This window comes from Lepidochelys kempii, chromosome 2 (assembly GCF_965140265.1).
Source record: "Lepidochelys kempii isolate rLepKem1 chromosome 2, rLepKem1.hap2, whole genome shotgun sequence".
Lineage (NCBI taxonomy): Eukaryota > Metazoa > Chordata > Testudines > Cheloniidae > Lepidochelys > Lepidochelys kempii.
Window position 1 is genome coordinate 143,389,780 of NC_133257.1, and position 13,353 is coordinate 143,403,132.

Here is a 13,353-nt window from a genome sequence, read left to right on the forward strand (position 1 = left end):
TCCCTGCAATAACCCCATTGCCAACTCTGTCCGCATATCCATTCAAGGGACACCAACATAGGACACACATCAGCCACACCATCAGGGACTCGTTCACCTGAACATCTACCAATGTGATATATGCTGTTCAGTTGCCAGCAATGCCCCTCTGCCATGTACATTGGCCAAAGTGGACAGTTTCTACACAAAAGAATAAATGGACACAAATCAGACATCAAGAATTGTAACATTTAAAAACCAGTAGGAGAGCACTTCAATCTCCCTGGACACTCAATAACAGACTTAAAAGTGGCCATTCTTCAACCAAAAAACTTCAAAAACAGACTTCAACGAGAAACTGCAGAACTGGAATTAATTTGCAAACTGGACACGATCAAATTAGGCCTGAATAAAGACTGGGAGTGGCTGGGTCACTACAAAAAGTAATTTTCCCTCTGTTGATACTCACACCTTCTTGTCAACTGTTGGGAATGGGCCACCTCCACCGTGATTGAATTGGCACTCATTAGCACTACAAAAAGTAATTTTTCCTCTGTTGATATTCACCCCTTCTTGTCAACTCTTCGGAATAGGCCATTTCCACCTTGATTGAATTGGCCTTGTTAGCACTGACCCCCACTTGGTAAGGCAACTCCCATCTTTTCATGTTCTGTAATATATATATATATATATATATATATATATATATATATATATATATATATATATACACACACCTGCCTACTGTATTTTTCACTCCATGCATCTGATGAAGTGGATTTTAGCCCATAAAAGCTTATGCCCAAATTCATTTGTTAGTCTTTAAGGTGCTACAAGGACTCCTCATTGTTTTTGCTGATACAGACTAACCTGGCTACCCCTCTGAAACCAATGATTATATACATATTTTGATAGAACAATGAGTTTCAGCAAATCATGCCTTTTCACAGGATACCTTACAAGGCGTTCTTTGTTCAAAATATCATAACCATATACAAGTGGTGAATGTGGGGGCTACAGGGTGCTATTTTGAGGTACAATATGTCACAGCTCCCCCCTTACTTTACTGCAAGAGTATTAGTCACTGACTAACTCAAAGGCAGTGTGTATTAGGGTCCTCTTGACTTTTAACAACATAACTCCCAAGTGTTGTCAAACATTGTATTTTTACCCACATAGGCTTTTGCAAAGTTTTGTGCATCTTTTAACACTTTGTGTACCAGTCTAATGACCTCAAAAGTTAGCAAGTGTGTTTTCTCTGGGTTGCTAGAAAGCCTCTCTCTCTAACATTGGTGTCAAATTCCTTATCACAGAGGGGTGTTTATAAGTATCTTTGTCATATCACACCTTCTGTCTAGCCAGTCTGGTTCTGAGGTTGGTTGGTTCAATACCCATTGTGTCATTTACCTCCTTCCTGAACCTTTTCCTGTAATCAGTTACTGGCTTTCCTTTCCCTTCAGTGTTCCCTTCTGCATGGGTTTTTTAATCTAATCATCTTTCTGGGATTTTGGTACATCATAGTCTGGTGAGAAGGGTTCTGGGGGATCCTGCCTATTGGCTGGCCCTTTGTGGAGCTGTCTCCCAACCCCAGGGTTATGCACATGCAAAAAGCCCATTTCCCCTCATGGAGTTAAACTGTAAGCCTTACTCCCAGGACTGCATCCTTCCCTAGAAGGTTGCGATTTGTGATCTCTGGGTTAAGAGTGTCTGCTCTTTGACCAGATGTTTTTGTCTCCAGCGGCATTCTCTTAGCTGCTTACCAGCCCAGGGGAAGCTCCCCTATCCTTTGCTGACCAGGTCTATTTGCATGTCACCGACACCTTCTCTCTGCATCCTGGCTTAAAGAGAATCTGCACCCTATCTTAAAGAGACATTGTTTTTCATGTGAAAGTCCATGGCAGGTTCAGGTAATAACCATGGTTACAGAATACACAGTAACTATCAGCATTATTCACTGGAATGAGGAAATGATATCAGCTATTATTACTTTGTTTTAAAAATTCCCAGAAGAGACAGATGTGATTATGAAGTATTCCCTCTTAGTCTAGAGGTGGAATTTGTAGGACATTTAATTTCATGCTAAGTTTTAGAAAAATAGTTTTCCTATGTATAGAGAATGGATTACATATTTTTCCCCCTAAAGGACAGTGGCAAGATTAAAGATCATGTACAGGATTCTTCCTTTCTTGGGCTAGAAGGAGGGATATTGGCATATTTCCAACAGGATCGTGCTTTCCAAGAAATAGAGCTTTACAGTTTGCAGCAGGTCATATGGTTAGAAATCTGCTCTTAATTCCTGAATGCCTAAGTGCTGGAAGACATATGGTATATTTCTAAATACAATTTAATTCAATAGTTATGTTTCCATTGGTGAACTAAAATGTAGTTTATTGGCTAAAAATATAGCTGGTGCAAACACGACTGAATAGGACAATAACAACAGAAAAGCAGTTTAAGTCTTATTGTCTCTTAGTTTAGTAGTCTGTAAAGACCTGATCCATTGCAGAAGCATCTATTGACTTCTGTATCAGGCCCCAAATGTGTTTTTTTTCCTTTTTTTTATCCCCCCCCCTTTTTTTTTACTAGCCTGTAAGAATGAAAAGTGTTTTAAAAATGATACCATTTGTTTTATTGACACAACAACACACATGGACATATTCTTTGTTTAAAAATATTATTTCCTAACTGAAGTACAACAGATTTTACAAATCAAGCAAATGTGAATCCTTTTGGGGTAAATTGTAATTAGAGTTGTGCAAAATAAAGAACAGATTTTCTATTTCAGTTTGTGCCAAAAACACCTCCATTCAACTTTTGATAATCCCACACCTACTGAAATGTCTCTTTTCTGCATAATTCAGGCAATGTCTCTTTTTGTTGCACTAAATAATGTGAAAGCACTGACAGCAAGGATTGCTCAAATTGTGTTCCTTTCAACTTTTGAGTAAAAGTGGAATTTCAGGCACTATTGGATACCCAGTATCTTAGAAAATTTTCTTTGTCCTAACTCAGGCATAGCCACAATTTAGCCATTGGTGGGAGCTGACCAGCTGACCCCTAAGGGTATATAAGGAGGAAGTCAGGGTTTGCACTAATTAGCTCAATTAGGATTTACCTCAATTACCATCAGCGGTATTACACGTACTTCAATTTTTTTTTGATTCATGTTCTATTATATTAAATGTACATATATTAAGATTGTCTTTACAATACCATTTATCTTTGTATAGAAGGCTCTTTTGATTAGCATCCCCCTCCCTTGTTTTGTAACCATGTAGTTTTTAATATAAGCTGCCCTTGTTTAGTAGTTGCACCTTTACCATGCACATTTACCTCTCAAGCTTCTGGGGAAAATAATCCTATTCAATAGATCCCACTTTCTTTTGTAGCTGCCTTTGATTTAAACCCATTGGAGAAAGAAATTACATTTACTGTAAAAGATAGTTTATAAAGGAAACTATATAATATTCTATCAGTTGCTGGGTAGATAATGATGCTTGAAAATGTAAACTGCAATATGGTTCATTAAGGTGGTCACTTATCTGAATAATAATGTGTTAACAGTGACCTTTCACCCTGCTTGAAATAATTGTTTGAAAATTTAAAGTGTGGTTTTATTCTGAAAAGAGACTGTATAAGTGACAACTTCTGGCTGAACAGGTCTTTTGCTTCTGTGCATTTAGAGTCATACGTACTGACTGGAGTGACACATACATTTTTACCTCTTTTATAGTCTTATTATAGTATAGCACAGCTCCACAGGTAATAAAGATTGCACTAGGTTCTGTTTCTTCTTGTGTACCATTAACATATTGTCCAACTGCCCAAGTTTGGCTTTGGCAGTCCCTGCTCTGTGGTTTTGAACTCAGTCCCAGGGACTCTTCAGTGCTGCCCAAATCAGCTCTCGAGGAGGTGTTGGTTTTTTAAAGTTATGTACATGCCACTAGACGGCAATGTACAGAGTAGGAAGGCAGCAAGCTGAGTGAAGCTTCCTGTGGCTTTCTGCATCCAGGACCAAATTACGTTAATACCAGGCGCTCTTCTTGTTCCATCCTTATGGCCTAGCACTCCCCTGGAGTGACAGAGACAGGCATCCCTCCTCATGGCAGTAACGATAGAGGCACGTACAGGCCAGCTGTGCTCGTTAGGTTGCCCAGAGACTGACTCTGCTGCAGACCCTGATTCCTGGCAGTACCCACCCCCTTGAGGGCACCTCCTAGGGAACTTAGGGCCCAGTTTCTCACAGTGCTTCTGATGAAACCCAAACAATAGATCGTCTCTACCAGTTCCCAATGCTGCTCCTATGGACCATCACCTTCCCAGTCTACCAGGTATTGGAGCTTTCCCCTAACTCAATGAGAGTCGAGGACTCACTGGACCAAGTATTCCTCCTGTCTGCAGTCTGTTACAGGTGGCAGGTTGGAGTGGTTTGGGTACAGATTCTTGATGAAGGGATTTAAAAGTGAGATGTGAATGAGGGGGTGGATCTTCCAGGATATGAACAGCTGTAATCTGAAGGCCACTGCGTTTACCTGCTCTATAATCTTGAAGGGGTCCAGTTTGTTATAGTCTGGTTTGGTAGATGGGTGCCTTGATTTAAGGTGCTGGGCAGAGAATCACACCTTCTCCCCATGGCCATATTGGAGGCAGCCTGACAGTCTAGTACTACATGGTGTTTATAGGCTTCTTTGGTAGACTGCAAGTGTTGTCTGAGCTCCTGGTGCACCTTGTGTAAGTGGGAGGCTAAATCTGCAGTGGCCATGAGGGGGTAACTTAAGGCTAAGGCTGGGTGGAAGTGGTGGTCAAAGCCATCATTCCCAAAGAATGGACTATGTTGGGTTGAGGCATGGATTGCATTTGTGATATGCAAATTCTGTGTAGCACAGGCTGGGAAGCCAATCATTCTGGTAATTACTTAGACAGCAGATTGACACTCTCTGTTCACACATTAGCTTGTGGGTAATAGGCAGATGAGTTGAGGTATTCAATGCCAGAGTTGAGAGATGCACTAGGATACCAGTCTTTTGAACAGCTCCTTAATAAGTGGTAAGAAGTACTGGATTTGGATTAAAGAAAAGGAGGACTTGTGGCACCTTAGAGACTAACCAATTTATCTGAGCCTAAGCTTTCGTGAGCTACGGCTCACTTCATCGGATGCATACCGTGGATTGTAATCTTCTTCAGAGTTTGGTAGTCCACACAAGGGAGAGGCCTGTCTTCACCACAGAGAAGATAGGAGCCCCACTGGGGACAAGGAGGGGCTCCGCAGGGTTTCTACAAGTTAGCTACAGCGTGCCTGTAGTTCCAGTTTGGAGAAGGAGAAGACGTGCCCAAGCGGAACCTCTGCTCCCAGCTGGAGGTCAATGAGGCAGTCGTAGCTGCAATAGAGCAGTAGGATGTCTGATTTCTTTGTGTCAAACACATCCCTCCTGTAACACCTGAAGTGCATCTTCAACTATGCTCGTGACTCGGGTCATCAAAGATTGCCCCTATAGCTCTAACAAAGTCTCAAATTGTGCTAGAAGTAGGCTTGATCTTTCCAGGAGCAGAGACATCCACATCAGGCCTCCCCCATAAGCAGGCTGATATCATTCCCACCTGGGCTTGGTCAGTGGAGTATGACTATGGGTGTCGGAGAAATAGGGTCTGACGCTGATTTAGGAACCCACAAAATTTGTGGTGATTGCCACTGAACTTGTCAGGCAGAGGGAGGTTGGGCTCGCAGGAAGCAGGGATTGGAGCTGAAGGCAGCATGGCTTGAGCTTGCAAGATTGTATTCTACACCTCCAGGATGGCAACCTGGGCTTGCAAGGTCTGTGTGGCTTCCACTATCCCCATCAGAGATATTGACCTTTGTAGGATCCATGCTCCCCATATCAGCTCTAGTTTCCTTATTGTTGGTGTCTTTTGGGCTGCTCAAACTATCAGAGTCCAGACCGTGGGTGATGTTGCCTAGTGGTTGGAGCAGGAGCCTGTAGCCAGGAATAGGTGCCCAGGCTCAGAGCTAAAGTCAGAGGCTAGATGTCAGAGCTGAAGGACAGAGCTGAAATCAGAAGTCATGAATCAGAGCCAAAGGTCAGAGTCTGGTTACCTGGCATGAACCAAGGCAGGCGCAGGGCTGGAACAAGTTGGGGGCAAGGCTGGGAACTGCAGGCTAGGAGTTGTCACAGCCATGGATGAATGCTTTGAGCAGACACCAAGCTGCTGCTGGGTTTAAGAGCTGGTCTGCTGACTTTTCCCACCAATTAGACAGTGTAGCCAATCAGGCAGCCTACTACAGTATATCTGTGCTTGTGAGGTTGGCCAGACACAGCTCTGCCACAGGCCCTGATTCCTGTCACCTGTCTGCATGCTCTGCCCAATGCCAGCTCTCCAGTAGAATACCTCCAGCCAGCACAGTTGGAGCATGAGCCTCCTTAATACTTCAGAAAAAGAGGGAGTGAGAGAGAGAGACTGAAAGGGGGCAACACTGAGTTTGATCGAAAAAGGCACAGTATTGTGAGGATCACCGACAGAAAAATAACAGTCACAGAAGAAAGGAAGAAAGACCTAAATATTGGAGAGAGAATAGGATCTTAACAGCAGGAGAGAAAAATAGAAGATCTCATTGGGAGAAGAAAAAATGATGCTTTCGGTAGGACAATCCCCATGTACTTTCTGAGAGGGGGCAAGAAAGGAGAAAAGCCCCATGTGTTTTCAGGGGAAGGCCCCCGGAGAGAAGAAAAGACTTTGTCTTCCCACTCCCGAGAAATGTAGATGTTGGAGAAGAAGAAAGAGGCATGACATTTTCCCATTAAGATCTCATTATTAGAATAGGCCTGCCATCCTCCCATGTGAACAATCTTGAGAGGGCTTCTCTTCCAGAAAACATCCACTGATAGGGAAAACATACACCTTCTCTCCTATACCCGTAAAGTCTTCAGTTCAGTGCGAAAAAGAAAATAATGAATATAATAATATGAAAGGTACAAAGTTTGGGGGGATGAATATACTGTAGCTATTAACACTATACTATTTTAAAGGTACTTAATACAGAAAAAGTCCTACAATAGGGTTAAATTCTGTCCTCAAATGTTCATGAGCAGTTCCCACTGGCTTATCCTAGAGCAAAATTTGGGCAATTTCATCTTCTATATTACAAAGTTCTGTTGGAAAGAGCCCTCCATATTGATAAATTTCAGGTCTCCATGCAATATCTGGGCATATATAAACTATTTTTTCTTGGACAAGAATCACCCTTTTTCTGAAACTCCAAAATGACTCAATAAATTTTCTCCAAATGAAAAAATGAAATAAAGTCTGACAGGATAATCTGAGCAAATCCACAGAATCCCCTGAGGTGGTGCTAGCATTAATACATTTCATGCAAATGGGAACAGCTTTCACAGCTTTCACCAGCTGGGCTCCTTTTTATCAAATCGTAATCAGTGAAGTATCCATACAGGTGTTTGTGGATAGGTATATTATTTTTCAAGTTTGAGTCAGTGAACTATATGTACAAGTTTGTGTATTATATATATATATATATATATACATTTTAAAGATATTGGCCAGTAAGAGATTTACATGGATTTATCAAAGGTCAATAAAAACACTCAGACTGGATTTCATAACATTTTTTATTCCTAAAGCATTTGAACATCTAAGCATACTGTCAGCAATGTTAATACTGCTTTTGGCACTGACCCTGCAATCAGATTTCTGTGTGTGAACCTTATGCTCCTGTGGAGTCCCGTTGAAGACAGTGGGCTTCAACAGAGATGGAAGTATCAGCAGATCCGATTGCCGGGACCCAGCTTTAGTCGTTATTTTTTCTACAGTATACTTTCAGGAAAAATGAGAGACTCTAGGGAGTTGAGTGTTTGTGCAAGTAGAAACTGTTTTAGATCAGACATTGTACTACTGAGAAGGGTTAAAAGAACAAGTGGGCTATTAGACTGTAGAAGTACAACAGATAGTTTGAAATTCCTCCTTTTTCATACTGTAAATCTGTCTTGTGAGGTTGGTTCCTTTCTGCACACCATTAGTGGATATTGAGGACTAAACCTTCTACACTATACAAGTAGCTCAAGTTATATCCAGGTTGCTGAATCTACCCCTCCCCCCAGCCAGTAGTTTTTCTCCTGAGTATTAGAACATTTTGTAGGGATAATATGGCGTAGGGGGACTAACCTCATCTATTATATGGTAATGGAGGTCCAAGGTTGTCTTTTACATCCATTACAGGTAAATAGAAACATTGAAGAGATATGCTGCAGATATAAATTGAAACCTGTCGATGGGGAGCACTGTTTTCACTCCTATTAGCTTGTCATTCCTAAATGTACCTAAAAAACTGTTAATTTAGCTAAAGGAACAATACAACGTTTATTCCATAGAACTGAACATTGTGGTGTCTTTTAGGAACAGATGAAATATGACGGGTTTATCATTAAAAAAACCCTGATACTTGTGTATATGTATCACAAGTCTGCGTGAACTGTCTGCGTGAACTGTCTCATATATGATGGTATGGTATGTTGTAAAGGTTTCACCAACATAAGTTAGTGATTTCTGTATTACAAGTGGCCTATACAGGTCATCCCAAATGAGTGCCAGTAAAACGTTTATATCACTAGATCATTAACTATTCAGTATATGCTCTTACATTTTACAGAAAAACAAATTTAGAAATATTTGAGTTTTTAAAATTATTATTGGTACTTTTATTCATCTTGTTCCATCTGTAATGCCAGGTGTGAGTGTGGATGTATATGTATATTAGGGCTGTCAATTAATCACAGTTAACGGATGCAATTAATGCAAAAAAATTAACTAGATTAAAAATAGTCATGATTAATCACAGTTTTAATTGCACTGTTAAACAATAATAGAACACCAATTTAAACTTCTTATAAATATTTTGGATGTTTTTCTACATTCTCAAATATATTGATTTCAATTACAATACAGAATACAAAGTGTACAGTGTTCACTTTATATTATTTTTATTACAAATATTTGTACTGTAAAAAAGATAAAAGAAATAGTATTTTTCAATTCACTTCAGACAAGTCCACTCAGTCCTACTTCTTGTTCAGCTACTCGCTAAGACAAACAAGTTTGTTTACATTTACAGGAGATAATGCTGCCTGCTTCTTATTTACAATGCCACCTAAAAGTGAGAACAGGCATTCACATGGTGCTATTGTAGCCGGTATTGCCGGATATTTACATGCCAGATATGCTAAATATTTGTATGTCCTTCATGCTTCAATATATAGGCTTTAAAGTTTTTACATTGTTTTGTTTTTAGTGCAGTTATGAACAAAAAATAATTCTACATTTGTAAATTGTATTTTCACAATAAAGAGCTTGCTCAACAGTACTTGTATGAGGTGAATTGAAAAAGACTATTGCATTCGTTTAGCTTTTTTACAGTGCAAATATGCGTAATCAAATATAATAATAATATAAAGTGATCACTAGACACTTTGTATTCTGTGTTGTAATTGAAATCAATATATTTGAAAATGAAGAAAAACATCCAAAATATTTATAATAAATTTAAATTGGTATTCTGTTATTGTTTATCAGTGTGATTAAAACTGTAATTAATCACAGCAATTTTTTTTTAATCTTGCGATTATTTTTAATAGTATGACAGCCCGAGAGAGAGAGAGTTCATATAAAAATATTAGTCACTTCTGCAATTATAGGAACTAATAGTATAGTTTTAAGCTTTTTGAGGCAGGGACTTTTCTGTTTGCATAGTGCTAGCATATTGTGGGTGCTATTTGAAACAGAAAATTACGATTATGTATGACTTTTTTGCTGGTAGCACCCACAGTGTACTAGCTGCTGTGCAAACATAACGGCCTGATCCAACATTCCTTAGGTTATTAGCACTTTCCACATATAACTACTAATAAATAGAATTAGCTGGGAAACAAAATTTTTGATCCTTGAAAAATTTCAGTATTTCAGAAAAAAAAAGATGAATCAAATGAAAAAGTCAAAATTTTTCATGGGACTGAAATTCTGAAATATTTTGTTTCATAAACACCCAAAATAAAATATGATCCTCAGAATCCCTTGTTCCACAGCAGCCAGCCTGGCAGGCTGTTTGAATGCCAAGTTTTCTATGTTCCATGGACTCAACCAGCCAGTCAGGCAGATGGCTAGCTTTGCAGCCTGGAAAGCCAGCTAGCCCAGCAAGCCAACCATCCAGGGAAATGGGCAGCCCACCCACCTGACTGCCATGTGGGAAGCTGAGGAGCCGGCCAGCTGGGGACCCGTCTGCCTGGGGAGCCAGGAAGCCCACCAGGAAGCCAGGTAGCCCAGAGAGCTAGTTAGTTGGGAAGCCAGCCAGCATGGAAAGGCAGCCAGCCTTTCCCAGGGGAGCTGGGTGACTGAGGCGCCAGGGATCCATGGAAAGCCAGCCTTCCAGTGTGACTGCCAGGGAGCCTCAGGATCTGGGTGAGATGGTAGGAAGCCAGCCAGCCAGCCTGCCTGTGTGCCTAGTTTCCATCAAAAGTTTCAAGGGTCCTGCAGAATATTTCAAGTCCATCAAATCATCATTTTCTAATGGAAAACTGTTCAGTTGGAAATGTTTTGACCAGCTCTATTACTAAAGTTATCTAGTTATGTGTATCAGAAATAGTGTTTTTCATCCAGCGTGGTGTGTTTTTTATTTATTTATTTTAAATATTTTTAGAATGAATTCTGGAAATGAATATAAAAAATCTTACATCTCTCTTAAGGGGCAGCAGTCTTTTACAATTACTTTTCTCCTGCTCCACAGGTCAATATATCTAACGTGCTTTGCCTTTAAGAAATCATCAAGTTCTCAATCACTGTCAAGCTCATGGATTCTTGTTAGCTTCTGTAATCCTTACCAGAAAAGTACCATATTTTTATTTTTTCTGATATCCAGATTTTTTTTTAAATTTTATTCCTTATTTCTTAGATCAGTCATTTTTATTCTCTAATTTCTCCTAAATGTTTTTCTTCCTTGCCAGAATAAATATGTTGTATCAATTTTTTATTTGGTTTTATTTTTTGTAAAGAGGAAAACAAAATATTTTAAAGTGTATTGAAAGTTTTATTTGATGTATTGTTAAAACCAAAGTTATCTTGCTCTCAAAGGCTCCCCCTTCAGCAGTCCCTTTCTTTTCATCACAGCAATTAAGCACATACTTAGCTGCTTTGGTATCTGATCCTGTGCTTTTAAGTCAATGGGAGCTTTACCATTGATTTAAGTGGCCACGAGATCAATCCCTTGCTGAATAGGAATAGACTGATGTATGTGCTTCTCGGGGCCTAATTTACTATATCACACTCAGATTAGAAATTGCTGTTTTTTATAACCAAAACGCAAATTGTATGTTCAGTAACTGCTGTCTTTACAGTCTCCTCATGATGCGCAGAAGTGCGGAATTCTAATTCATGTCTGCATGAATATCAATATAATTTGCCTTATTTCAACAATGAAAAAATAACAATAATTTTGAATTTTGAAAAAAATATACTTTCTCTGAATGATGCATAGAGGAAGTTCTAGCAATTTCAAGCAAATATCAGAATATGTATCAACTATACATGACATATTTTTTTCTCCGACTCTTTTCAGAGCCAAATTTTGTGTCATCCTATGACATTGGAAACTTCACCTACTTCTTCTTCCGAGAGAATGCAGTAGAGCATGACTGTGGGAAAACAGTCTTTTCGCGGGCTGCTCGGGTCTGTAAAAATGATATTGGGGGCAGATTTTTGCTAGAGGACACCTGGACAACCTTTATGAAGGCTCGTTTGAACTGCTCTCGCCCTGGAGAAATTCCATTTTACTACAATGAATTACAAAGCACTTTCTTCCTGCCAGAATTGGACTTAATCTATGGGATCTTTACGACTAATGTGTATGTACCTTACATAATATTTGTTAATTTTTCTGTTATATTCAGAGTAACGTCTAAGGCTCTCAAGATCCCCTCAGGTTCTACATGTGGAAGGGATATTGTATAAACATGAGCAGGCTGTCTTTCAGACAATCAGAATCTACAATGAGTTAGGTACTTAATGGGCTCCAGGAGATGCAGAAATGATGAGCAGGTGGCCTGTTACAGTAATTCAGATGACGTTTTAGCATACTTGATGCTAATTGCCTGTGTACAAATGGATAATATGAAACTTACTTTCTTTCATCTACTAGTTTTTGTTTTTTGCAATAAGCCTGACAAGCATAAGAAGTCAAAGTGCTTTTTTGTCATAGTTGTAAATCCAAACTGCTACACTGCTTGTTCAGTCGTTGGCAGGTCTGATCCCCAAGGATTATTTTCTCTTCCCGATACATTTGAACAATAACAATTTGAAGCTTAAACAGTAGATTTGCTTTCTAAAGCCTTGTTTGAACAACAGAGTAAGTTAGAAGAAATAAATTCTATGTGGACCACTTGTCAGCACTTTTCCCCACAGTGGAAGTTTGTGTAACTGTCTGCCTGCTTCATTATCTATCCATTTATCTAACATTGTGAAAAAAGGACAAATCAGGAGTTTAATTCCATGAGTTATGTGTATTGTTAAAAGAGTAATTCCAAACCTTAATTCACTGTTAGCTGTTGGGCATTCAATTTATTTTGCTTCTGCTAAAAGCATTTTTATAAATATTTTAAAACTCCCAAATACTGCAGTTCTTTTTGGAGATAGTTTTATTTATGTTTTTATGCCAACACAAAGTTGTAATTTGCAGCTGAGTCCCATTTTAGGTTCTCGTAGTTACTGTATACAGATCTATATTGTTTACACTATGCAGAATTAGCACACTGTTGTACTTTATGTCTCATTTTCAACATGAAAATAGGGGAATGGTATAACTGGGTTGGCCAGGGTTTAACTCTTTGAGTCAGTGAGTTTATAGAGTGTTCAGTTCAAGTTACCTCCTTATGGGCTTATTTTGCCAGCCAGTGGGCACTTTGTTGGGATAGTGATAGTGTTGTGTGGAAGATGTGGGCCTGAGTGCAGATCTCTTGGTTTCTGATCCTGCAAGAACTTGGGAGTATTTCAAAGGGAACAGACTTAGCCCCTGTCACAATACGACTGGCTGATTAGAAAAGGAGAAATATTGTTGGATAGTGAGATGCCCTTCTTATTTGGAATAATGGTGGCTTTGATTTGTGAAATGAAGTATGTAAAAGAACAGGATTGGGAGGCAGGAATTTCTTAGTTTCAGTCCAAGCTCCGTCAATATTCTGGACAAGCCGCTTTACCCATTATTATTACCCATCCAATGAAGTGAGCTGTAGCTCACGAAAGCTTATGCTCAAGAAAATTTGTTAGTCTCTAAGGTGCCACAAGTACTCCTTTTCTTTTTACCCATTTTTAGATTTCACATCTAAA

At 39.4% G+C, this 13,353-nt stretch overlaps 1 protein-coding gene across 4 annotated transcripts in view; it reads left to right on the top strand.

Annotated features, from left to right (window-relative positions):
* Positions 1 to 13,353, top strand: part of SEMA5A (semaphorin 5A) — a 655,298-nt gene that overhangs the window by 422,181 nt on the left and 219,764 nt on the right. For all 4 annotated transcript variants that reach the window (XM_073332372.1, XM_073332370.1, XM_073332373.1 and 1 more), the window contains exon 8: positions 11,591 to 11,876. In XM_073332372.1, coding sequence (XP_073188473.1) covers positions 11,591 to 11,876 — 286 coding nt within the window. The remainder of the gene's footprint in view (positions 1 to 11,590; positions 11,877 to 13,353) is intronic.